Consider the following 26,303-nt stretch of genomic DNA (forward strand, 5'->3'; position numbering starts at 1 on the left):
CAGGACCCCCACAGAGGGCTGCAGAGACCAAGCTGTTCAGACTGGAGAGTGAGGACAGTGCTCCAGGAAGGACAAGTCCAGGGAGAAAATAGAATGTTATTGACTACCTCGGCATTTTGGAAAAGTACATCCACAGTGCACAGAACAGTGTAAAACTCTTAGAGAGATACCAAAAAAAGCTAAAGAAAAGTCAAAAATTAAGTACAGAAACAAAAAAGTTTTACACATAGTAAATACTATTTAAATGGTCACAATGGAAACACCATAGAGGTCGTAACATATATTATACACATTACATATACATACATGTCATATATTATATAGACTAATACAACCAAGAACAATGACGACATACATTAGGAGGAGAAGAGGATGTGATGGGCGCTAGGATGCTGGAAGATGGCAGTTCGAGCGGCTGATTAGCTTAAACCTTCACCAAATAGGAAAACAAAATATCCGTGAAGATGCATATTTTTCTGGAGGATGGTTGCAGAAGTCCATTTTTTTTAGGAACACAAAGGGAAGTACAAGAAGAAAGAGCAAAGGGCTGAACGTGGCATATGAGGAGTGGGTAGGCCTTTGGGGCATTGTACGATTACTTAAAACAATAATTACTTCTCACTATGTGCTGCAGTATTTTGACTAAAGTATTTTATATGCCCATAAACTATGCTGTATTAAAGAGAATAAGGCAGGTGTGTTAAATGATTCCCACATGACAATAACATGGATGATAAGGAGACTCACCTGCTGGTTCAGCTCAATGTTCGGCTGAGTAAACAGTACTTCCACTATATCTGAAAAACAAATGGAAAAAAACTTTCTTAAGGATGAAAAATAAAAGCCTGACCAAAGTAGGCATAATAATTTTAAAAGGGAAAAATCTTTAGAAGTATCTTCAGGAAGCTTTTCTTATCACAAATTACTCAAAATGTATGTAAACAAATGCCTAAGAATCTAAAAAGTAGAATTATTCTGGAGAAAAGATGTTTTTCAGATACTTTTGGGTTTTGCATTTTTCCACATGACATCAATTCTAACATTAATTTTACATTTGCTAGAATACTTGGTATTCATATAACTAACTTCTGTCAGGTAAAATAAGATACGCTTCTTTTGAAAGATGGTCACAGATTTTCCTTTTACTATGTTATTTAATTCATTGGGTTCACTGCTTCTCACTGTTCTAGGGTATATTTCTTTGTGTTGAAGAGAGAGGAAAGAAAGTGGTAGATATTCAACACGGATGAAATATATCTATTTAATTTGTTATTATTACTGATTATAATAGAGGAAACACCAGTTGAATCACCAACTTAAGCGAATGCTGTCCTTCTGAATCCAATAGTTTGCAATACAATCCTAAAAGTGTACTCTGGGAAAAGCTAAGTTAGGGCAGTCAATTCTGCTTTTTTTTTCTCTAAGTTTAGATAGTGGGTTTGTTTTTCAATTACTCATGTTTTCTGGTGACCTTGCTAAGCCTGAGAGAGGGAAGGAAGTTCCCAGTCTTTCAAGTGAGAGAGGTCCATGGGGTGAGGCTCTCTGACCACATTCAACCCACTGCTGTACAGAGCTTCCAGGAAAAAAGGCTTTTGTTTGGCTGAGGTTCTAAAGAACTCAAAAGAGAAGCGCCTACATTTTTTTCTTTTTTTGTTTTTTGTAAGTCTGGCTCCCTTAGGTGAAACACATTTTCAGCAGCATAGAAATTTAGAATGACAAACAAAATGTAATACCTCTGTGACCTCCATGACAAGCCCAGTATAAGGCCGTGCTTCCAGCTTTGTCCAGGCCATTAACACCCACTCGGTTGTCCAAACACTCCCTCAACCAGCTCAAGTTGCCTGAAAGAATTTTACATTTATAAAAACACAAGAAAAAGGCTTTCATTGTTTGTTTTGCTTTTAAATCAGTCTCATTCTCCATAAATTTCCAGTTCTAATGGATGAATCAGTCAGTGCTAAATTAAGAGTTATGCACTAATGCCTCCTTATTTATTAATGGGTAGCATTAACATCAATTTTTAATGATCAGTTGATGGGAAGAGTTTTACTTAAGACAAGGTCTACTTTGTAAAAGAAAAAAAAAGGCACACTTATTTTGTTTATTTTGTGAAATCCTGGAAGGCGGGAGAAAAAAAAACAGTTATATCTGTAAACAAGTAGATAATATTCATATTCATATCTAAAATACATCTGAGTTCTTAGAAGAAAAGAAACACTAAAAAACCTACTCAAAATTGCTACTTTGGGGCCAGCCAGTGGTTAAGGGCCATGGGTTCCACATGGCCTACTACGTGGACTGAGTCCAGGACCCAGTCTAAAAAATTAGGCAGGAGCATTTACGTGTACGTTCAAAATACTGGAAGAATGGAGAAGGGATTGCAGCATGGTCCTTCCCCCAGGGGTGCTTTCTCATTTCCCTCCTCTCTCTTTATCCATCTCTCTCCACTGAGCTACCCACCCAACAGCAAATTTAAAAAGGAAAGAAAGAAAGAAAAACTGCTGCTCTTATACGCTAAAGTATTGAGTTGTTGAAAAGTGATGACTTTTTTTCTGTTTTTCCATGTAAAAATGCATTTATACTTTTCCAACAAGCCAACAAAGAGACTAACCTAAAATACTCAGGCTACAGCACAATCTAACGGGTCGTCTGAAAAGACATGACATGTTTTTCTATGCAAAAATGCTTCTTGACTTTTCTGACAATCCAACAATGTGCAAAGAATTTTTTAAAAAGCAGTTTAGTAGTTCTTACGTAAATTCTAAAATAAAAACTTCCTTTTGTACATTTAATACATCAAAAAGATCTAAAAAAGAATGAAATAGAGCTTACTGGGGCTCTAGAAAAATTCCCCATTATCTACAGCAGGGTTTCCCCCACAGTGGCCCTGTTGGAGTTGGAGAATTTGGGGTGGTGGAGGCTATCCCATGTACTAGAGGACATTCAGCAGCATCCCAGGTGTCTCCCCAAAAAGCCCCCTCCAGTCAGGACTGTCAAAGCAGTTCTGTATATTGCCAAAGCTCCTCAGAGCTTGTGGGGGAACCAATCACCCCTGATTGAGAACCACTCACCTACAGGGAAAAGCCCAAACAAGGCTCACCATGGACCATGGCTCTTCCCCACTCATCCCTGCCACAGCACTCTCCTAAATGCTGTACCACTGGACAGCCTCCACCCTCCTGCTCTTCAGTACACTGAACTCCACAGCAGTTGTACTCAAACATTCCAGCCACCATGTGTCTCATACCATATTTTGATGATTTGTCATGCTGTGATGTTTCCCTTGCTAGCCTTTTGGCTTCGGAAGTCATAAATCATGGCTTTCTACTCCTCTTTCCCCCAACACTGAGCACAGGGGAGCTAAAGTACTTGGAAGTTTTTGTTGACTGACATTTTAAAATTAAAAATCACACTTATCACTCTAGGGTGATAACAAGTCAGAACAGAGACTGCCCAGAACAGAGACTGCCCAGAACAGAGACTGCCTTTGGGGAGGCAGAGATTTAACTGGAAGAGTGCACTGGAGGACAGAAATGTTCTAGATCTGGATCTGGGTGTTGGTCACATGGGTGTAGGCATTTGTCAAAACTCATCACACTGGAAAACTAAAATCTGGGTGTTTTACTGAATACCTCAATCAGACAGAATCACACCTACCTCTTTTTGCTGCTTCGTGCAATGGGTTGTCAATGGATTCTGCCTGCTCAGCCACTAGAATGGAAATAAAAAGTGCAGCCCCAATGTTAACGTGTCACCCACATTGTGATTCACAGAGGCCACTCACTCACATGGTCCCCTAAGTTAATGAGTACCAGAGTCTTGGATAATACAGCTTCGTCACTTACAGTGGATTGAAAAGATAAAGTAGCAGAAAATCATACAGATGGTTCCTGCTTAAAAAAAAAAAAAAGCTAGATTAGAGACCAGCAGATGATGTAATGGTTACATTGCTGGACTCCCACATGGTGGACTGTGGTTGCCGTCCCAGACTTGGCGGCTTAAAACATGCTGGGAACATGTGCATGTGTTCCCAAGATCCCATGAGGATAATGGAGCAGAAGGAATTGCGGCATAGCCACTTCCTAGGGGGCTGATTTCTTGCTTTCTGTCTCTCTGTCTCTCTGGTGAGCACATGCGCCCCAGAGCAAAAGTCTTTCTCTTTAAAAAAAGAAAAAAGAAAGAAAAGAAAAGCTAAATTTGGGACTGGCGGGTGGCAGGATGGTTGAGGCACTGGACTCCCACATGGCAAACCACGGTTTGAGTCTGGGACCTGGAAGTTTAGTTTCTCACTTTCCCTCTTTCTCTTTGGTCAAATTAAAAAATAAAAAATAAAATTAAATAAATAATTCTTAAAAAAAAAAAAAAGAAAAAGAAAAGCTAAATTAGGTGTTAAATGAAACCAAACTAAGCAATAAGGCAATTAAAATAAGAATTAACTAGAAGTGACACAGGAACGCAGGGGCAGGGGGTGATCGTGCCCACACTCACAGTGAGACACGGGTTCTTGTCCCATGCTCAGGAAGAATAAGAGTCGTGGGCACAGAAGAGTAAGTACAGCAAAACAGGGAGTTTATTGCAGGAGAGGGAAGGAAAAACAGCTCCCAAAAAGGGAGGAGAATGGGGTGCCCAGGAAGAACTGTGGCAAGGGGTTTTTATTTGGGTCAGAAAGGGCTTTGTCCAGGCTTGTTTTAAGTGAGGCTTGTGCATGCACTTCCCTCCAGGAGGCAAGAGGCACATGCTGGATGGGTCCAGTTATTCTCCTCATTTGGAGTAGGAGTTTCTTTTTCTAGGAGCTTTGGGCCATGGAAACCATTATCTTATCCTCTTTCTGGAATGTGGTGGGGCCTGGAAAAAGCCTTTGTTTTAGGTCTAGGTCATGCTGCCTAGGTCAGTCACTGAGCAACTGCTGCAAGAGATCTCTCAAAGAGCGAGCAGCAGAGCTGCTTTGTCTCCCTCTCAAAACTTAGCCATTTTGTGATTCCATTTTGGGCCTATACCCTAACTATATTTTTAGGGTCCCTGTTTCCTACATTAAACATATAAACAAAAACAAACGCAGGAATTAACTGTAAGTATAAATAAAATACACCCACAACCTACATACTAATTTACTCAAGTATTTAATAAACAAACACAAGCACAAAAATGCAAACGAAAGTAATCTAGGTGGCCTTGTGTGTGTACATGCAGGAGGCCCATGAGAGGGAATTAATCTGCTTCCTGTATTCACAAAGGACAATCAGCAAACATTCCTGCCTCTAAGGAAGGTGTGTCCAGAATCAGTGGGAGTGACCAAAGAAAACTGCTGTTCAAATACCGCAGGCCCACCCCTCCCACCACTAAAGGGTTGTAACAAGACACTCCCCTGTCAGGAGGAACTCAGCAGAATCACATTTCTCAGCTTCCCTGACCAAGGCTAGGAACAGAGTGCACCATAAAGGTGTATTTGGGATTTCAAAGGCTCAGTGAGATAGCAGACATGATTAAAGTACTGTTTGGTAAAGAACAACACCACTCTTAAGACCAACTCAAGCAGGACCCTTGCGCTGGGCTCCAGGCCTAAGCCCTCAGTCCCTACCCCCATTCCCAAGAGCTTTGAAATACCTTCCCAGAAATGTTCTAAGTCCCTCTCCAGTGCTTGGAACTGACCCTGATGCCAGCCCTATCAGTCTAAGGATTTATCTAATACTACTGCCAAATGCAATTTTAGATGTGATCTAAATCCAACCCTCTCAACTGCACAGAGGGGAAAACTGAATCCCAGAGGTAGATGTCTCAATTAAAATGCCCTGTTATGAGCCAGCAGGTAGTATGGTGGTTGGGCTGGAATCCCACATGGCCCACCATAATTCGAATCCCGAACTTGGCGGCTTGCTTTCTCCCTCTCTCCAGTGCCCTATAGCAGATTTAAAAAATAACAATAAATAACTTTTTGTTTTAAATGCCTTGTTATTAGAAAGAGTGAAATCTCAGGACCCTTGAGTACCACTCCTGTGCTTTTCTAGCATTTACTCTGCAGATTTCTACATAAGTGTTTTTTATTTATTTATTTATTCATTTATTTTGGAGAGGTTTTTGCTACAGGGCGCATGCACTCTCCAGAAAGAGAGAGAGAGAGACAAGAGAGACAGGAAGGGAGAAATCACTCCCCAGGGGGGATGGCCACACTGCAATCCCTTCTCCTCCATTTTCCTCTCGGGATCTTGGGCACACACAAAACCGCGCCCAGCATGGGTTTAAGCCACCGAGTCTAGGACTTGAACTGCGGGTGACTACATGGGAGTCCAGTGACATAACCATTATGCCAACTGCTGGTCCCATAAGTGCTTTTTACCACTTTATCCCTCTTCCAGAAAACACTACTTCAGGGCAGGAGCCCTGTCTCATTGATCAAGCCCCCAACCCCGCAAACTCCAAGCATTATCATGTAATGAATGTCATGGCCCCAAACAAGAATGAACAAAGTGAACAAGGCTGAACAAGTTTGGGTCACCTCATCACAAAAGGAAAGAGCAAGGCTAAGAAATAATCTGTAAGATTTAGGTTAACAGTGTTTTAAAAAAGAAGAATGTTTGGGACCAGCAGTTAGCGTAATGGATATGTCGCTGGACTCCCACGTAGTCGACCGCGGTTCGAGTCCCAGACCCAGTGGCTTAAACTCACACTGGGTGCATGTGCATGCATGCCCAAGATCCCGAGAGGAGAATGGAGGAGAAGGGATTGCGGCATGGCCATCCCCCCTGGGGAGTGATTTCTCACTTTCTGTCTCGCTGTCTCTCTCTTTCTGGCAAGCACACGCACCCTATAGCAAAAACCTCTCAAAAAAAAATTTTTTTTTTAATTAAATAAAGTAAAACCACTAATAGTTTCTTTGGAAACCTTGAATTCTCTCATGAATGCTATAATACACTCTCTTAAGCCAAGGAGTCAGGCTCAAGCACATCTGAGTTTGTGATCATTTAATTAACAGGAGACAGAGGCTTATAGAGCAGGAAATGGCCTAGACTCCACTAATTTCTCAACTATAGCAGATACATGAAAGTGGGCAAAGTGTGGTCACAGTAAAGTCGCCCCAGCAACACTTACCATAGTTGCTTGGAATCAGTCCAGTCCTGCCTTTGGAGGTGCCTTTCCACCAATTGGTATCACTCTGGTGAAAGAAGAGTTAAATTAAGAGACTCCAAATCCAGCTGCATTCAATTACTTTTAAAACCACTTGACTCGGGGTCAGCAGGTGGTATAGTGGTTAAGGCACTGGGTTCCAATGTGGTCAACCACATCAGTTCAAGTCTTAGAGACCTGGTGGCCTGAAACTCAAGCCGGGCACATTTGCATGCATGCCCAAAATCCCGAGAGAAGACTGAGGAGCTGGCATGGCCAGCTCCCCTGGAGGGGGAGGATTTGTTACTTTCTGTCTCTCTGTCTCTGTTTCTCCAGCAAACACGTGTACCTTATAGCAAAAATCTCTCTCTTTCAAACAAACAAACAAAAATATATTTGGCCCACAGGATGTATGTATTCTACAGAATGTCCATAGGCACTGCCCACATTTATCAAGCTTTCTCACACCTTAGCTACGAGCTTCCATTTCCCTTATCGCTAATTACCAATTTATATGTAACCACGCAAACAGAGAATACACTTCATTATAGAGTCTCAATAGCCAAACAAATCAAACACAGATAATATGAAAGAGAAAAGAAAAACTTACATTATTTTTCAACTAGCTATGATTATTTTTTAATCCTAAGATAAATGTTTCTTAGCTTCAAGAACTTTTAGGGGGAGAGGGATCCTAAAAATCTTCTTATTTTACCTTAATTTGGGGCTTAACTTTTTCTTATAGAAAAATTTAAACTTACGTGAAAGTAGAAAGAACACTATAATTACCTACATATATCCATTTCCCAACTGCATGCATAGCCAGTACTGTTTCATATATGCCCCACAACTTCCCTCCTCTCCCACATTACTTCGAAAAAATTCTAGACATCACAGTATTTCATCTGAAAATATTTCAGCATATATTTACTTTTCCAAAGACAATTATAAGATCGTTATCACAGCTTAAAAGTTTTTCAACCATAATTCTTTAATGTCATCAAATATCTAGGTCAACAATCAAATTTCCTAACTGCCCCATATTTGTATCCAAATAAAGGTCATATGATATAACTGATGGATTTGCTTTTTAAGTCTCTTTTACCTTGGGTTCGCCCTCTATTCTTTTTTTTTTTTTTACCTCTTAAGTGTATGTGTTGACAAATCAGTTTGTCCTATAAAGTTTCTTATTTTTTTTTTAGAGAGATTTTTTGCTCACTGGAGAGACAGAGACAGAAAGTGAGAAATTACCCCCTGGGGGAATGGCCACACTGCAATCCCTTCTCCTCCACTCTCTTCTCGAGATCTCGGGCACACACGCACAAGTGCCCAGTGTGAGTTTAAGTCACCGGACCTGAGACTCGAGCCATGGTCAACTATGTGGGGGTCCAGCAACGTAAGCTTTATGCCATCTGCCGATCCCCTCTTCTATAAAGTATCTACCACTGTGGAATCTGCCTATTGTACTCCCATGTTATCATTAAATGTAGTCCTCTAATCCCATGTTGCTTATAAATTGATTGTTAATTCTGGAGGCTTAGTGATTCAATTCAACCTCAAATTTTTTGGCAAGATTATTTCAGAGGTAGAATTGAATTCTTCCACTGAGAAATACACAAAGTCTGGCCATCTATCTTTTTGTAATATTAGTAGTCATTGATAATCATTTATGGATCCACTTCATAAAAGATACCAAATTGGAGCCATTTTAGTCTAATTATTCTTTCTTCATTTACATTACTAGAATCTTTCTCTTTTTTTTAAAAAAAATCTCTTTAGAGAGAATTTTCTCACATCAAAGATGGTTACCCAAAGATGGAAGTTCTTAGATAAAGGCAGAATAAATATAGATTCTTTCCCTCAACACTTGTCAGAATAAAATGCTGGTTCCTTAGCATTGTCTCAGTGATGCTTGTTTATTTCAAGGCAACATGAGGAAGTCATAAATTTAAATACATTCATCGCTTCACTCTGTTGCTTGGCTTGATGCTTAAATCACTTTGATCCATGGGAACAACTTCAAGCTAGTTCCCAATTCTTCCCAAGGTGACCCTAATAGCCTTCAGGATCTTCCTTGTTTTCTAATAACAAGATATTCTGAGTTCATCTTGTACTTCTGCTACCCTGCACCTGGTACCAGCCATTTTTCAAAGAAGCCAGTTCCTTGGGAAACAATGGTTGATACCATGTTAATATTGGGCTGGTCATTTCTCCAAAACCCTTTCAAAAAACAAATCAGGGAATGTTTTTGGTTTGTTTCAGAAAAAATACATGATACTTCCAATTCAAATAAAGGACAATAGAATTTTTACCTAACTTGTTACTCTTACATCTGTATATCCTTTCTGCCATACTGAAAACCTAAGAATCAACATTATCAAACTAATGACTGATTTGCTCTAAACCACAATATACACGCAACAATCTCAGAATTTAGCAATATCAATATATCCACAACGAGATCATGACCGGCAGCTAAATTTACTTTGTTTTTACAGTTAATTTTGTCCATAAATATTCTACTAGGGATATTCAGTCAAACTGCAGGGCTTTAAAATCACTTAGAGTATTTCTCTGTGTGGTTATGCCAATTACTGGGGTACAACTGAGTGTATCTGATTTATCCTGCTTTAACCTTTTGAGGACTGCTTTTTACTATTTAATTTTCTAACTCTGTAAAAGTTTACATGATTCCAAAGTCAAATTTCTAAAACAAGGTATAATTTTAGATGTCTGTTTTCTATCTTTGTTCCTTCTAACCAACCTCCCTTCCTCCACATAGAGAAAACTATTTTTATTCCACATAGAATAACATTAAATTTTACTTTATGACTCATCCTTTGACATTTTATTTTAAGTTAGGGAAAATAGGTATATGCATCACCTCTCACCCTCTCTTAGATAAGTAAGGGCATACTATCTATATTTTTTCACTACTCATAATTCCATGTAAAGAGAGAACTCTCATTCCTTTTATACCTACATAATATTACACTTGTGAGTTTAACCAAAGTTTATTCAACTACAGACCTATTAATGGGCATAAAGGCTACTTCCAATCTTGTATTATGATAAATGATGCCAAAATGGGTATGTGTGTATATATATATATATACACACACACACACATGTTCATATATACCTAAATAATTATAATCATATGCCTACTTAAAATAAGTTTACATTCTACTGGATATATCATTAGTTCACATGGAGTGTTACAAAGTGTTAGCTGGGCTTACCATGTCAGTAATGTAGATGATATCACCTTCCTCAAAGTACAGTTCATCTGGCTACAATAAAAGAAAAAAAAAAAACTTTTTGATTCCATTTTTATTTTTTCATGAATTAAAATATAATGATTTCTTCAATTATTTAGATTCCAATTCCTAAAGTATCATTATAAACAATGTTGTTGTTATCTGCTTAAGTCAGCACATAACCATATAACAAAACATGACTGACACACTAATACGTGAAGAGAAAGCTGAATTGTTCCCATGATTAACTTTAATTAATCACATTATGACAAATAAAGATCACCCCACATTTTTTAGTTTTCCATAAAAAGTAAGACATTTTTATATCAAATAACAACATTAGGAAACTTATTCCTTAAAGAAATCTCAAATGTTTATCTATACAGTTATTCATAAAACAAATATCTAGAAGTAAAATCATGAAAATAGCTAGAAGCTTGGTTCTCTCATAAAAGAGGCATCAATCCTTAAAACACTTTAATATCAATACCTGCTGTTTCTTTTGAGAAAGCAGTATCTCTTCATCTTCAGAGAGAATGATTATTTCATGTCTAAGAATATTACTACATAATTTCACTATTAATAAGACTAAAGAGCTAAAAGACAAGCAGTAATTCAGCCCAGAGATGATAAGCAGCTCTGAGGAGTTAATTACATACACAAGTGCTCTGGCCTGTACCAGCCAAAGATCCTACAAACTCTCTGAATAAGGTCAGGCGGGTTCTTTATTTAAACACCTTTTTTTTTCCCATCAGTGCTAACATTTACAATGATTTTATGAATAAAAGGATTGCCTATTGAGAACAAATTTCAGATATTGGGAAATGTTGACATCATTAGGGTGAAAGAAAATATAAGACACAAAATTTCACATAGGATAAGACCATGATCATGCATAAAACATGCAGACGCAATTTCCCAAACTTTATATCACAAACACGTATCACTGTCATAATTTTGCTGAGAGGAAAATACATTCCAAAGAAAGACTTTGATATCTCTGATTCTAGTTATTATTCTACATAAATATAAGTTATGCTAGTGAAACAAATTATTTCATCCACTTAGTTTTCCATTTCATCTCCTCTCAGGGTCAGATGAGAGCAGTAAAAATGACTTTACTAATAACTTGCTTAGTTTAAAAGCTGACCCATAGGGGCCAGCAGGTGGCATGGTGGTTGAGGTCACTCTCACATGGCCAACTGCAGTTCCAGTCCAGATCTGGCAGCTTGAAACTCATGCTAGGCACAGGTTTGTGCATGCCCAAAATCCAAAGAGGAGAGTGAAGGAGAAGGGACTTTCTCTTTTTTCCTCTTTTTTATTAATTGCCAGAGGATGCATGCGTTGGCCACAGAGACAGACGGAAGGAGACAGGGAGAAAGCACCCCTCAGAGGAGTGTGGTCACGCCACACTCTCTTCTCCATTTCTCCATCCTCTTGGGATTTGGGGCACTCATGCACAGGTACCTGAGGTGTATCTCAAGCCACTGGGGCCAGGACTCAAACCACAGTTGGTCATGTAGGATCCAGCTCTTTGAACCACAAGGCTATGGGGGCAAGTCCAAGTCTTTTTCATAAAGTAAGTAGTAAGGGCTAGCCCCATTACACAATGATTAAGCCCTGTGCACAGTAAACTGGATCCCACATGACCAACACAGTTCAAATCCTGGCCCCAGCAGTTTGAAAAACAAACCAGATACATGCTCACAGCACACGTGTGTGTGTGTGTGTGTGTGTGTGTGTGCCCAAAATCTCAGCAGGATAGAAAAATGAAGAAAAAAGGGTTGTAACATGACCAAGACCCATGAAGGGTGAGTCTTTTTCTTTCTCCTGCTCTCTCTCTTTCTGACAAACGCACACATCTTGTGACAATTAAAAAAAAAAAAAAAGCAATAAAGTTGGAGGGAATGCAAGGTAACTGCTTAATAGGTGCAAGGTGTTATTTTGGGATGACAAAAATGTTTGGGATCTAGACAGAGGGGGTAACTGCACAATATAGCGAAAGCACCAAATGCCACTGAAACTGTTCTCTTTGAAACGGTTAATCATATGTTAATTTTATCTCTAGTTTAGAAATTAAAGTCCCAAACAGTTGAAACTCTTCATGTCTTTTAAGTAATTTTTGTCCCCTGTGGTTTGGTAAAGTGCATCATTTGGGAAATGCTACTAAGTACAGGCGTTTCAGGGCCATTTCGGTTTTCGAATTAATGACTGCTGTTCAGTAGGGGTTTGCCACAAGCCACCTATTAGGTCAGACTCGTTTTAGAGCCCAGGCAACGACAACGAGCGGTTGATTTCAGTCACGTAAAAAAGGTTTCAGTATTTTTCATCCTGAGTAACAGCAGTGGGCAGTTTATTCTCTTTTTAATCAATCGCTCCCAGACACAAAATATCCTACTCTCTGTAGTAAAATATCTCCTTCCAACGTAGAGGTAGTTTCTCCTAATCTAGCTAAGAAGGCAATCAATCAAATTCTTCAGACTATCAATAGCAGTACAGGGACCAGCAGTTAGTGTAATGGCTATGTCGCTGGACTCCTCAAACACGGTTCGCGTCCCAGACCCAGTTAAAACTCACACCAGGTGCATGTGCGTGCATGCCCAAGATCCCAGAGGAGAACGGAGGAGAAGGGATTGCGGCATGGCCATCCCCCCTGGGGGATGATTTCTCGCTTTCTGTCTCTCTCTTTCTCTGTCTGGCGAGCGCATGTGCCCTATAGCAAAAATCTCTCCCTCCCCCGAAAAAAAAAAATAGCAGTACAGACAACAAAGTGACTTTATGATTTTAAAAACAGATTTTACCCATAATTCACATTTTCCTTTAAGAAACCACTAGCAGGATCCTTGATGTAAACTGTTCAATTGGGCCCTACTTCTTTTTTTTTTTTCAAGGTTTTTGCCATAGGGCAAGTGTGCTCGCCAGAGAGACAGAGGGAAAGTGAGAAATCACTGCCTATGGGGAATGACCATGCTTCAGTCCCTTTTCCCCCACTCTCCTCCTGGGATGCTGGGCACACACACACACACATGCACCTGGCACTATTTTCAAGCTACTGGGTCTGGGAGTTGACCTACAGTCGGTCATGCGGGAGTCCAGTGCCTTAACCACCACACCACCCGCTGGCCTCTGAGGCCCTACTTTGAAGCTCCTGGCATTATAACTTGGAACAGAGATAGGAAAATGTGAAACAATGAAGTAAGCACTTCTCTATTCCCAGCTCGTTGTCTGGTATGTAACCACAGCCCTCCTTTCCCTTCTCTTTGAAGAACCACGAGGTATCAGAACGAGTAAGCTGTCGGCTGCCGGGATGCTAGTGACGAGAACAAACTTGGCCACAGACATTCCCATTCCGCGTGTTCTCAGGAACAGCTAATTCCCAAGGCACTGATTCTGTTGGTTTATCAAATACATACTTTATACAAAGTTTAGAGAAACTGTGATGTATTTCTGAAATTTTTCAGGTTTGTCAACCACCCAGAGTCCAAAAATTAATGGAAAGAAAGAAGAAATCAAATTCTCTACAGCTATTTCCACTTAACACTATCCAAATACCTGGACCCAGAAGTTTTACAAATTTCAGTTTTTTTCAGATTTTAAAACAGCTGCATATATACTTACATAATGAGATATTTTAGGGTGGGGACTCAAATTTAAAGACAAAATGTCTTTTTGGTTTACATACACCATAGACGCACAATATGAAGGTAACTTTATATAATATCTTTATATCACAGCACTTTGACCTTGACCCAGCACATAAGGCCAGACATGGAATTTTCCACTTACGACATCATGCTGACTCTCAAAAAGTTTCAGATTTTAGAGCATTTTGGATATCGGACTTTTGGGTTAGGGATGCTCAACCTATATTTATTACATGCCAGACATTGGTCTTATTATATTCAAATATTAACTAATTCAATACTCACCAATGACAACAGGTAGTGAGTGCTATTCTTAACACCACATTAGAGATGAGAAAACAGTCCAAGGCCATAGAGCAGGTGTGTGGTCAGGCCCAGACTTGAACTCTGATAGTCAAGACTACAGAGCACCTGTGCTCAGCCACTACCTATGCTTTCTCACATACAGAAGCATCAAGCAGAGTCATTATTGGTCATCATGGTGTCATGACCAACTTAAAATCTGCTGGCTTCAGAAATCTGCCCTTCTTGCCCACCTGCCTCCCTTGAACACACTACAAGAAAACCAGTAGCAACGCCTTTCACACCCATCACATACAAGGCATACCTGACCTCATTTGGTCTTCACAAACAACCACTGTGAAGGGCTGGGTCTTGAATATAATCTTTATTTCACAACCAGGCTCAAAGAAGTTGAAGAATTTGCTACAAACCACAGAGTGGGTGGCAGGGCTGGGCTCCTATCCCAGCTTCTGGATTCCCATTCTGGAGCTCGTTCTCCTACATGTGCTATAAACCCAGGGCAGCCCAGCAAACTCTCCAGGACAGAGCAGGGTCCTGGTGGTTTCCCTTTAGAAATCAATACTCGGGAAACACACACAGGAAATGCTCTTCTCTCCCCATCAGGGTATCCTCACACTGGTCTATCTGGTCTAGCCAGGTCTGTGTGTGACAGTACACTGGACTGGGGGTTGGGGGAGAAGCAAGAACCAAACAGGGCTGGGTGGTGCCAAGACCCCCTTGCCTTTAAGCAAGTCAGAGGAGACATGGGTAGGCAGAAAGATCCAGGCACCATAGTTGCCTAGGGTTCTACCGTTCAGGGGATTGCTAAAACTGAGGTTGGGTATGCCCATCCCAACCAATCTGCTGAGGATGAACCTCTGCTAAACCTGGACCTCCACAGCCCCGGGATATGGCTGCAATGCCCCTGAGGATGCAGCTCGGCCCATCAATCTCCCCTGGTCCAAATGACTTGGAGTAGGACAGGTCAGTTTGGGTTGTGCTGTGGTATACCCATCCCTCCAGAGAAGAAGGCTACTAGCTACAGGGGAGAGAGACCAAACTGAGCCTCTACCTTTGTCTGACAGAAATTCTCATTCGGAAAAAGAAGTAGCCCAGTTCTGGGATAATACTTGAAATTTAACAAAGGGAACAGCATGAGCACTTAGGAAGACCCCAGGGAGCAAGAGGCCACTGCCCCACAGATGCTCTCCCTTTGCCATCTGGACTGAGGGGAGGTGGGAAGGGGAACAGCGTGAGAGTAACAGGGATTGCTGGAGTCACTATTGACCACAGTCCAGAATCCTTGGCACAGGAATATTAAAAAATATAATAACATTTTAAAACATGGAATTTTTATTTAAAAATTGTATAGATTAAATATGTATTTTCTCCTGTACATTCAATAATTACTTCAATTTTTAAAAAGCAACAAAGAAACTCCAACTTGGTACAGAACTGGAGGTTAAGTGAAAGCAATCAATCCATGTGGACCATCAGGTGACACGTGGTTAAGGCACTAGATTCCCACATGGCCAATCTAGGTTGAAGTCCCAAACCTGACAGCTTGAAAATCACACCAGGTGCGTGTACATGTGTGCCCAAAATCCCAGGAGGAGAATAAAGAAGGAATTGTGGCATGATTTCTTGCCTTCTCTCTCTCACTATCTCTCTCTGGTAAGCACATATGCCCGAGTGGATGGTAAAAAGGGGAAGGAGCAGAAGGCGGTCCAGTTGAAAAGGGGGGCTACTACAGAGGACTGGTCACTAGTCAGGGGTCTGAAGCAGGTGGTGGGAGCCCAGTTCTGGGATAATACTTGAAATTTAACAAAGGGAACAGCATGAGCACTTAGGAAGACCCCAGGGAGCAAGAGGCCACTGCCCCACAGATGCTCTCCCTTTGCCATCTGGACTGAGGGGAGGTGGGAAGGGGAACAGCGTGAGAGTAACAGGGATTGCTGGAGTCACTATTGACCACAGTCCAGAATCCTTGGCACAGGAATATTAAAAAATATAATAACATTTTAAAACATGGAATTTTTATTTAAAAATTGTATAGATTAAATATGTATTTTCTCCTGTACATTCAATAATTACTTCAATTTTTAAAAAGCAACAAAGAAACTCCAACTTGGTACAGAACTGGAGGTTAAGTGAAAGCAATCAATCCATGTGGACCATCAGGTGACACGTGGTTAAGGCACTAGATTCCCACATGGCCAATCTAGGTTGAAGTCCCAAACCTGACAGCTTGAAAATCACACCAGGTGCGTGTACATGTGTGCCCAAAATCCCAGGAGGAGAATAAAGAAGGAATTGTGGCATGATTTCTTGCCTTCTCTCTCTCACTATCTCTCTCTGGTAAGCACATATGCCCGAGTGGATGGTAAAAAGGGGAAGGAGCAGAAGGCGGTCCAGTTGAAAAGGGGGGCTACTACAGAGGACTGGTCACTAGTCAGGGGTCTGAAGCAGGTGGTGGGAGCACCGCCTCATTTCAGGAACACTTCAGCTGAGCAGAGAATACAGATGGAACGGAGAAGCCAGAGTGCAGGCCAGAAGTGAGTGCAGGCACAAGGTCACATGGAGCCAGAGGAGGAAGAGAAGAGAGTCAGTGAGAAAGGACAGAGCTGATGCGATTAAGGACACTGAGAGGAAAGAAGAAAGGGTCAAGAGTTACCTCAAGTCTCAAAACGAAGTAAATGCAGGTCCCATTCTAGAGTCAAGAAACTAGCAAAGACCATCTATTCACTGAGCAGTCTGGGAGGGCAACGGCAACCGCCACCCCCATCTTACCCACCTTGGTGTCACGCACCCTGGAAACCATTTATAACAATGATCATAGGCAGAAAATGACAAACCACCCTTCCATCTCCCCCTACCTCCATGAACAGGGGCTAAAGACAACAACTTCAGGGCCTCCTACTTCTCTACCTATTATGGGCTTTTTGTGTTCTCCCCAAAACTCTTACACTGAAACCCTACCCCCAGCACCTCAGAATGTGACTGTACTCAGATCCAGGGCTTTTAAAGAAGCGATTAAGTTAAAAAGACATCCTTAGGGAAGGCCCCATTCCAATGACTGGTGTCCTCGAAAGAAGAAATTAGAGCATAGACACAGAAGGAAGACCATGTAGACGTAGGGAGAAGGCGGCCACCTACAAGCCAGGAGGAAGGCCTTAGAAAGAACCAACCAGTTGACACCTTGATCTCTGACTTCCAGCCTCAAGAGTGGTGAGAAAACCAAGTTCCGTCAGGTAAACCACCCAGTCTGTGGGACTTTGCCACAATGGCCCGAGCAAACCCACACACTCCCCGTTCTCACTCACACTTGAGTGTTGTGATGGCAACCTTTGGGTACAAAGAATAAAAAACACCCAACACTTTCTTGTTCTAGAAGCATTTTGTTTACAAAGTCTTGGGTGAACTCACCTGGCTACACACAGACCCCACATTAGCTATGTAAATTACTACCATTTCCTGGAGCTCACCTGTGGCAGACCTTAAATACTCCTATATTCCACACTCACAGCAGGGCTCTACAGTGAGGGTTAGGATCAGGCTAACTAAAGGCCACAAGGGTAATAAATTCACCCAGAGAAAGAGTGACAGATTTGGGGTCTGAAGGCAGGCTCTGGCCAGATGGCAGTCAGTCATTGCTCACTGACACTTTTCCTATGCTTCTGACTCTAGAGACGAGGCCCGGGGCAAGCAGATGGAGACGGCAGTAGGATGGCGCCCCAGAGAGGACATACTTTCTTTTCCAGCACGGACAAGATAGAGAAGTCAGTGAGAGCTGGTTCCCTTGTGCTTAATTTATCCTTTGCCTCCTATCCCTGCACTCCCTGCTTTACTACCCGATCACTCCTGTATCAAAACCCTCCGATCTCCAACATGGTTTTCCATGCCTGTTACTGGCTCTTCTAAACCACTAGCACTCCTACACTCAAACCCCGCCAGTCACTTCCAATCTTACCCAGAGTAAAATCCAAACGAGACCCACAAGGCCCTGCATGATCTGCCCTCCCTCTCCACGCCAACTCTCGGAACTTCGCTCCTAATACCCTCTCTCTTGTCAGGCCTTCCAAGCCACCTTGCTTTTTCTATTTCCAGAATCCACCAAAGACATCGGGTGCGCGTGCTGTTCTCTCTGATCCGTCACTTCCTGTAGGTTTCTGTTCAAACGCACCTTTACAGAAAGGCCATCTCTGAATATCCTCTCAAAAAGGACACTCTTCCCACCATTAACCTCCTTGCCCCTGACACTCCTTGCTTTTCTCCACAGCACTTAGCTCTGTGTCACGCTGACAGTCACACTCATGTGTCTGCTGACTGCCTCTCCCTGCTGGGATGCGAGCTCCATGACAGCGTCCTGGTTTTTTTCTTTATTTCTTTTTTAAATAATTGTTTTTTATCTTAACTTTATTTCTTTTCATTTGACCAGAGAGGAACAGAGAGAGAGCGAGAGACAGAAGGCAAGCCGCCAGGTCCAGGACTCAAACCACGGTCAGCCATGTGGGAGTCCAGCACCCTTAACCACCCCGACACCTGCTGGTCCCACGTCCTTTCTGTTGTTGCTGCACCATCTCCAAGGCCCAGGCCAGTGTTTGGCACAGAACAGATGCTCATCAGAGTACAGATGAATGGATGGAAAATGGACAAGTACCAGAAACTGTAACAGTGCATACAGTAAAGACATTAACATTTACTCTGAGAGGCTGGCAAAGAAGCTACTATGAAATAGCTTAAAGTAGAGGGTCATGAAGAGAACCAAGAAAGGCTAGTCTGAGTTTCAGGGGAGGGCTCACGAAAACAGGGTTGCTGTGCTTTATACGGACAAGCACGTAGTGTCACGTTACCCAGCAGGTGGGGAGAGGCGGTACAAGATGGACTACATGACCTTGAGACACGGGAGACACACCAATCAGTCTGGAGCTCTAAGGCTTGCACACCTCTGGATCACAGTGGGAAGTCACACATTCATTCTACCACAGAAAAGGCAGAACGCTCAGGCCAGAGGACGTGTCCAAATAAAATCACCTTAGCTCTTCATGTCAACTTTAAAGGTAAAAACTGAATACTTACCGTTCTGGGTTCAAAGGTATACAGAGCTCTGAAGACTTTTACTTGACCTAGGAAAAGAGGAAAAACAACACCCAATCAATTCTCCCATTTCTGATTTTGCTCTAAATAGCATTATCTGTGATATCCTTCAGAATCCAATTAAAATCCCATGTGAAAAAGATACTTCTGAACTAAATACCTCTTCTGCATAGGAGGTATTTTTAAATATTTGTAAAATGAATGCAAGAATAAACACACACCTCCAAGATATGACTTTGCTTCCTCCTACAGTCACTTGAACTTAGCCTGTTTTACATAAAATACCTCCAATGCTAAGGTCTAAGCTTAGAAATTAAAATGTGAGCTTTTTTTTTTTTTTAAAGGTTATTGCAATTAGGGCATGTGCATTCACCGGAGAGACAGAGACAAAGAGAGGGAAAGTAAGAAATCAACCCCCAGAGGGGATGGCCCTGTCGTAATCCCTTCTCCTCCATTCTCCTCTCAGGATTTTGGGAAAGCACACACATGTACTCAGCATGATTTTCAAGCCACCAGATCTAGGACTCGAACCGTAGTCAGCCATATGGGAATCCAGTGCTTTCACCACCATGCCCACCCACTGGCCCCAAAATGTGAGCACCTTAACATAAAGAAATACTTCATGTGACTGACAATCTGTACTGGTTCAATATTCTTAAATCAGTGAGTGAGATGTATATATTTTCCAAAAGAAAAGATAATACCATGGAGCAAAATAAAAGACCCGTTGGAGAGCACCGATTCCATGAAGTGCCAGAATAGAGAAGACAGTGCGACCACTAGCAACAAGGAGGTCACATTCGAGAGAGTTCGCTCCAGTCTGCTGAGCAATGTCTGTCCCTATGCTCCTCCACTGCATTCCCATAATACTCTGTATCATCATTACTGCTGTTGGCCTGTCTCATTTGAAGGCAGGAACCCCAGCATATGTAATTTCCCAGCAAGCACCTGCCCGGCGCATAATACAAATTTAATAAATGTTTGCAAAGTGAATACATCAGGAAAAGAACAAACTGAAACAGTATCAGAAAAAGTCTACAGAAAGAAAGCAAAAAAAAAAAAATGTCTGTTGAGACCAGTAGGTGGTGTAATGGTTATGTCACTGGACTGCCACCTGGTCGACCTTTCTTTGAATCTCGGGCCTGGCAACTTGAAACTCACGCTGGGCGCGTGGACACGAGTGCCCAAAATTCCAAGAGGAGAATGGAAGAGAAGGGACTGCAGTGTGGCCATCCCCAGGTGGAGCGATTTCTCAATTTCTGTCTATCTCTTTGGCGAGTGTATGCACCCTATAGCAAAAAAATAACAACAGAAAAACTCTCTTACAAAAAAAGAAGAAAAAAGTCTGTTTATGAAATAGATTTAGACTGGAAACCAAAATAGAAACTCTATCCATTTAAAAGGTGACGGTTCAGCTTCAGCACTGGAGGAAGCATTAGGAAGAGCAATCTAGGACAAGGACATCAGTCAGAACCGTGGCCTCTAAGGTGGGATACGACTGAGTCACTGGGAAAGTCGTAACACATTTTTGCATAGAAAATCAGAAAAATATGCCATGACTTTGCCAAAGACCTAGTAGAAGGCTTCTGAAGAAATTATTTACTTTTTTCATTCATAGTTGAGCATATTTCATAATATAACAACTACTAAAGTACAAGGGAACGTGAAAAAGTACAAGTCTATTCTGGTGCAAAAACATCTAAGAGGTCAGCAGGTGGCATGGTGGTTAAAGCACTGAACTCCTCCATGGCCAACCACAGGCAGAGTCCTGGATCCAGTGGCTTAAAACTCACACCATGTGTGCATGTGTGCATGCCCAAAATCCCAAGAGGAGAATGGAGGAGAAGGGATGTAGCATGGCCATCCCTCCTGGGGGGTGATTTCTCACTTTCCCTCCATCCTTCTCTCTTCAACAAATGTACACACCCTGTGGCAAAAAACTATCAAAAAAAATTAAAATTGATGCATAGTTTTTATAATATGCATTTTTCCATAAACTTCTTGAAGTCTTTCTCCAACATATACATTTATCATAAGTGAATCCTCAAAACCTTTTGCTGACAGAATACAAGCATTGTGAAGACAGGTTTTTCTATTGACTACTGAATGAGATCTCCAAGTACCCAGCACAATGCCTGGCACATAGGAGGCACTCAGTAGTTATTTGTTGAATGAATGAAGAATGGATGAAAAAAGGAATGAATGGAATCATGTACTCAAAAAAGTCTTAAAGCCAGTAGTTTAGAATAGCACTGTCTACTACAGCTTCATACAATGACAGAAAAGTTCTGCTTTTGTTTAGTCACATGTGGCTACTATGCACATAAAAAATGGTTTATACAAACCAGGAACTGATTTTTGTAAGAGAGATTTTTGCTATAGGACACATGTACTCACTGGAGACACAGAGAAACAGAAAGCAAGAAATCACCCCCCCCATGGGGGTTGCTCACACCACATCCCTTCTCCTCTATTCACCTCTTGGGATTTTAGGCACAAATGCACACGTGCCTGGTGTGAGTTTTAAGCCATTGGGTTTGGGACTTGAAGCATAGTCAACTATGTGGGAGTCCTAATGGTCCCAGATTTTTATTTAAGAGAGATTTTTGCTATAGGGCACGTGTGCTCACTGGAGAGACAGAGACAGAAAGTGAGAAATCACACCTGAGGGGATGGCCACATCACCATCGCTTCTCCTCCATTCTCTTCTTGGGAATTTGGGCATGCACACACACGCACCTGGTCTGAGTTTTAGGCCACTGGATCTCAGACTCAAACCACAATCGACTACGTGGGAGTTCAGCAACATAACCATTACACCATCTCCTGGTCCCCCAGGAACTGAATTTTAATATTATTTAATCTTAAAGGAGTTAAACTGTCATACCTGGCTGGTTTTTGAAAGATGCTGGTTTAAAGTATCAAGCAATGGGAAATGACTAATGTCCAGTAAGAGGGGACTATATAAATCAGCTCTGATTCATCCACGTGACGGAGTTGTTTTAAAAAAGGAATGCAACATGGCATTCACAATAGCCAAGACATGGAATCAGCCCAAGTTCCATCAAGGATAAATGGATAAATAATATGGGATGTACATAGTGCGATTCCATTCAGCCTTCACGGGACGGAAATACTATCATTTATAACAACATAGATGAACCTGGAGGACATATGTGAATGAAATTAGCCAGGTCAGAGAAACAACTACTGCACAATCTCACATGTGGAATTGAAAAACGTTGAATTCACAGAAACAGAATAAAATGGTGGTTACCAAAGACTGGAAGATGACAGACCTGCAGCCATGTTGGTTAAGGGACATGCAACTTCAGTTAAAAGAAATAAATTTGAGAAATCTATTGTACAACATGGGGAATACAGTTAATAACAATATAAGGTATACTTGAAAATTCCTAAGAGTAGATTTTAAGTGTTCTCATCACAACAAAGTTAAATATATACAATACATATTAATTAACTTGATGTAGCCATTCCACATTGTGTGTATACATATATGCATGCGTGTGTATCTAGATAGATAGATAGATAAATCAAAACACTATGTATGACACATATATATATAAAACAATATATAATGACACATATATGTATCAAAACACTATGATGACCATCATTAATATATACTATTTTTACTTCTCAAAAAAAAAAAAGAGAGAGAGAAATGCTATAGACATATCCATAAATATTGATGTAAGAAAAAGAGCCTGCAAAAATATTCAGTAAAAATATGCAGGTTAGGGACCAGCAGATGGCATAATGGTTATATTGCTGGACTCCTACATAGTCAAATGTAGTTCAAGTCCCAGACCTGGAGGCTTAAAACTCACACCAGGTGGTGCCATGTGTGTGCACATGCCCAAAATCCTGGGAGGAGAGTGGAGGAGAAGAGACTGCAGTGTGGCCATCCCCCTTGAAGGGGTGATTTCTCACTTTTTATCTCTGTCTGTCTCTGTCTCTCTGGTGAGCGCACACACCCTGTAACAAAAACCTCTAAAAAAAAATCAAAGAAATTCAGGTTGTAGGGTAGTATGCTTAGTACTATCCCACTTACGTTAGCAACACACACTCATACATATACCTTGACTGAGAGCTCCAGTTATAGGGCCCTTCATGTTCTATTTTAAATTACTGTTTGCATTAATTACTTTTTTAAGGATTATTTATTTAATTGTATTTATAATTATTATTTAATTTGACCAAAGAGAGACAGAGAGAGAGAGGGAAAGTGAGAAAGCAAGCCGCCAGGTCTAGGACTGGAACCACGATTGGCAATGTGGGAGTCTCCAGTGTCTTAACGACCATATCACCTGCTGGCCCCTGCATGCATCATTTTCATAATCAATAGAAAAATAATGATGTTTCAAACCAGCAGATGGTGTAATGGCTACGTCGCTGGATTCTCATGTAGTCAACCACAGTTCAAGTCCCAGACCCGGTGGCTTAAACTCAGGCCGGGCACGTGTGCGTGCCTGCCCAAGATCCTGAGAGGAAAATGGAGGAGAAGGGATTGTGGCATGGCCATTCCCCCTGGGGGGTGATTTCTCGCTTTCTGTCTTTCTGGCAAGCACATGCGCCCTATAGCCAAAACCTTTCCAAGATAAATAAATAAATAATGATGTTTTCACTTGAGTGAAGGAGAGGAAGAATGGTTTCTTTGAACTATAGAAGAGCAACTCAGATCCCCCATTACTTAGTGTGTCTACAGGAAAACACTCTGCAATCTGAATTTTAGTGCCCTCTCACTCCTGCTCTACCAGGGGAGAGAAATAGGAAGAAGCATGAGGGGAAAGCATTTCTGTTGCAGTCTAGAAATTGTTTCTTCATCCACACACAAACATCCCAGACAAAGGACACTTCGCATAGGAGGAGCTGCCAAGAGAAAGATCTTCTGCTGACGTGACTGTTTCTCTGAGTGGAGAACTTAGTTATCTTGATTACTCTGAGCTTTCTGAAGAGAAGTCAAATGAGGAAACAGTCCCCTTGTGATCAAAATCAATAATGATAGAGCTTTCTTGCCCTTTGAGGCACTGATGAGTTATGTCATAGCTAATTCTGGAAACAAAATCCAATGTCAACCTAATGGGCTTGGGTAAAAATTCAATAAAAGCTTGAGAAAAAAAATACAGAGAGTGTGACTAAACCACTGATTTTACCATCCTACTTTTGTGATCATCTTACTTAAAATGCTCATAACTGAAGGAAGTGGGAGATTTATTTATGGTTTGATTTCTTCTAAACATGGAACGGCAGGCAGCTCCTGAGGCTATCATGCAAAGGAGCATCCTATCTGTAATTTTGCAGAAAACATTGTCATGTACAGAATCCTAGTTATTGCTTAATGTTAGGACATTCGCCTCCTGTGGATCCCTTTTAACTCATACATTATAAAATGTCTGGGCCTTAATTTATTCCATTCTCAAAACAGAATTCAGTAAAATTAAAGAATACACTAGAGACAGTCAGAAGCAGGGCCAGCAGAAGGTGTGGTGGTTAAGGTGTTGGGCTCCCACATGGCCAACCATGGTTTGAGTCTCAGACCTGGAGGCTCAAAAATCACACTGGGCATGTGTGCGTGCATGCCCAAAATCCCAGGAGGAGGGACCAGCAGTTGGTGTAATGGCTATGACGCTGGACTCCCACGTAGTCAACCGCGGTTCGAGTTCCCGACCCAGAGGCTTAAACTCACGCCAGGCGCGTGTGCACGTGTCCAAGATCCTGAGAGGAGAATGGAGGAGAAGGAATTGCGGTATGGCCATCCCCCCAGGAGGTGATTTCTCACTTTCTGTCTCCCTATCTCTCTCTTTCTGGCAAGCGCACCCCTATACCAAAAAACTCTTTAAAAAAAAAAAAAAAAAAAAAGAAGAAAAGAAAAGAACAAAATCCCAGGAGAACAGAGAAGAAGGGACTGCTGCTTGGTCATCACCCTTTAGGGGTAATTTCTCACTTTTCCTCTCACTATCTCTCTTTGGCAAGTGCACACACCCTATGGCAAAAACCTTTAAAAAGAAAGAAAGAAAGAAAGAAAGAAAGAAAGAGAGAGAGAGAGAGAGAGAGAGAGAGAGAGAAAGAAAGAAAGTCGGAAGCTATGAATGAAAGCCATAAAAAAATGAATAAATGACTTTCAAAATTTCAGTTTAACAAAGCTGGATATCATCTTAAGAAAACAATAATTAATAATAAATACACCGATTGGTTTTATATCACATTTAATCCAACCTTCTGCAATGTTCTCTGGAGTCTACAGGCTTACGCAGAGTATCAACTCAGGCTACACTGTATTTCTATATTATTTTCCTTGCAGATATGTAGAAAAGGTAACAATAAACATCTTAATACGTCATCAAGAGCAGGCACTGATCAATTCCAAATTTATTTAAAGAAGGTAGATTCCCTTTGTGCAATACTGTGTTCTTGTACACACAAGGAGGCTGCGTTAGAGCCTGCTTCTGGACTCCTCCCAGCTTGATCATTTTCTCATCCAAGTCTGGGTCCATGTAACAAAGAAAGAACATAGAGCTGAGAAGAATGGCCTGAAATCACCCTGGCACACACTTGAATTGAAGCTGCAAAGAAACCCAGTTTTTTGTCCAGCGCTTTAAGTGAATCTTGCATGAACCAGCACACGAACAGTATGGAGGATTTGGGCAGAGCTGACCTGGGAGCAAAGTGAGCCAACAGCCATGGCAGCAGCAGCCCCTGCAGCCTGTTCCCTCCTCACTCTGTAGACTCCACCCCGCCCAGCCACACTCTTCCCTTTTCTGTTCAAACCCACCCTGCCCAGACAGAAAAGGGGTGAGTGCATCTGTCCTCAGCCAAACACTGCCTTTTCCCCTGGAGATCAATAAACAAATCTCTGTCCGTGGCAGTAAACAGAGGGTGAGAGCGGAGGGAAAGA

The 26,303-nt window shown here is 41.5% G+C and overlaps 1 protein-coding gene across 1 annotated transcript in view; it reads right to left on the reverse strand.

The window, feature by feature from the left end:
* OSTF1 (osteoclast stimulating factor 1) overlaps nt 1–26,303 on the reverse strand; it is a 69,455-nt gene that overhangs the window by 20,745 nt on the left and 22,407 nt on the right. Inside the window, exons 2-7 of the mRNA XM_006155322.1 lie at nt 19,367–19,413; nt 10,344–10,394; nt 7,087–7,150; nt 3,658–3,711; nt 1,734–1,841; nt 748–797 (exon numbers count right to left, since the gene is read on the reverse strand). Coding sequence (XP_006155384.1) covers nt 748–797; nt 1,734–1,841; nt 3,658–3,711; nt 7,087–7,150; nt 10,344–10,394; nt 19,367–19,413 — 374 coding nt within the window. The remainder of the gene's footprint in view (nt 1–747; nt 798–1,733; nt 1,842–3,657; nt 3,712–7,086; nt 7,151–10,343; nt 10,395–19,366; nt 19,414–26,303) is intronic.

This window comes from Tupaia chinensis, unplaced genomic scaffold (genome assembly GCF_000334495.1).
Source record: "Tupaia chinensis unplaced genomic scaffold, TupChi_1.0 Scaffold000447_1, whole genome shotgun sequence".
Classification (NCBI taxonomy): Eukaryota; Metazoa; Chordata; class Mammalia; order Scandentia; family Tupaiidae; genus Tupaia; species Tupaia belangeri.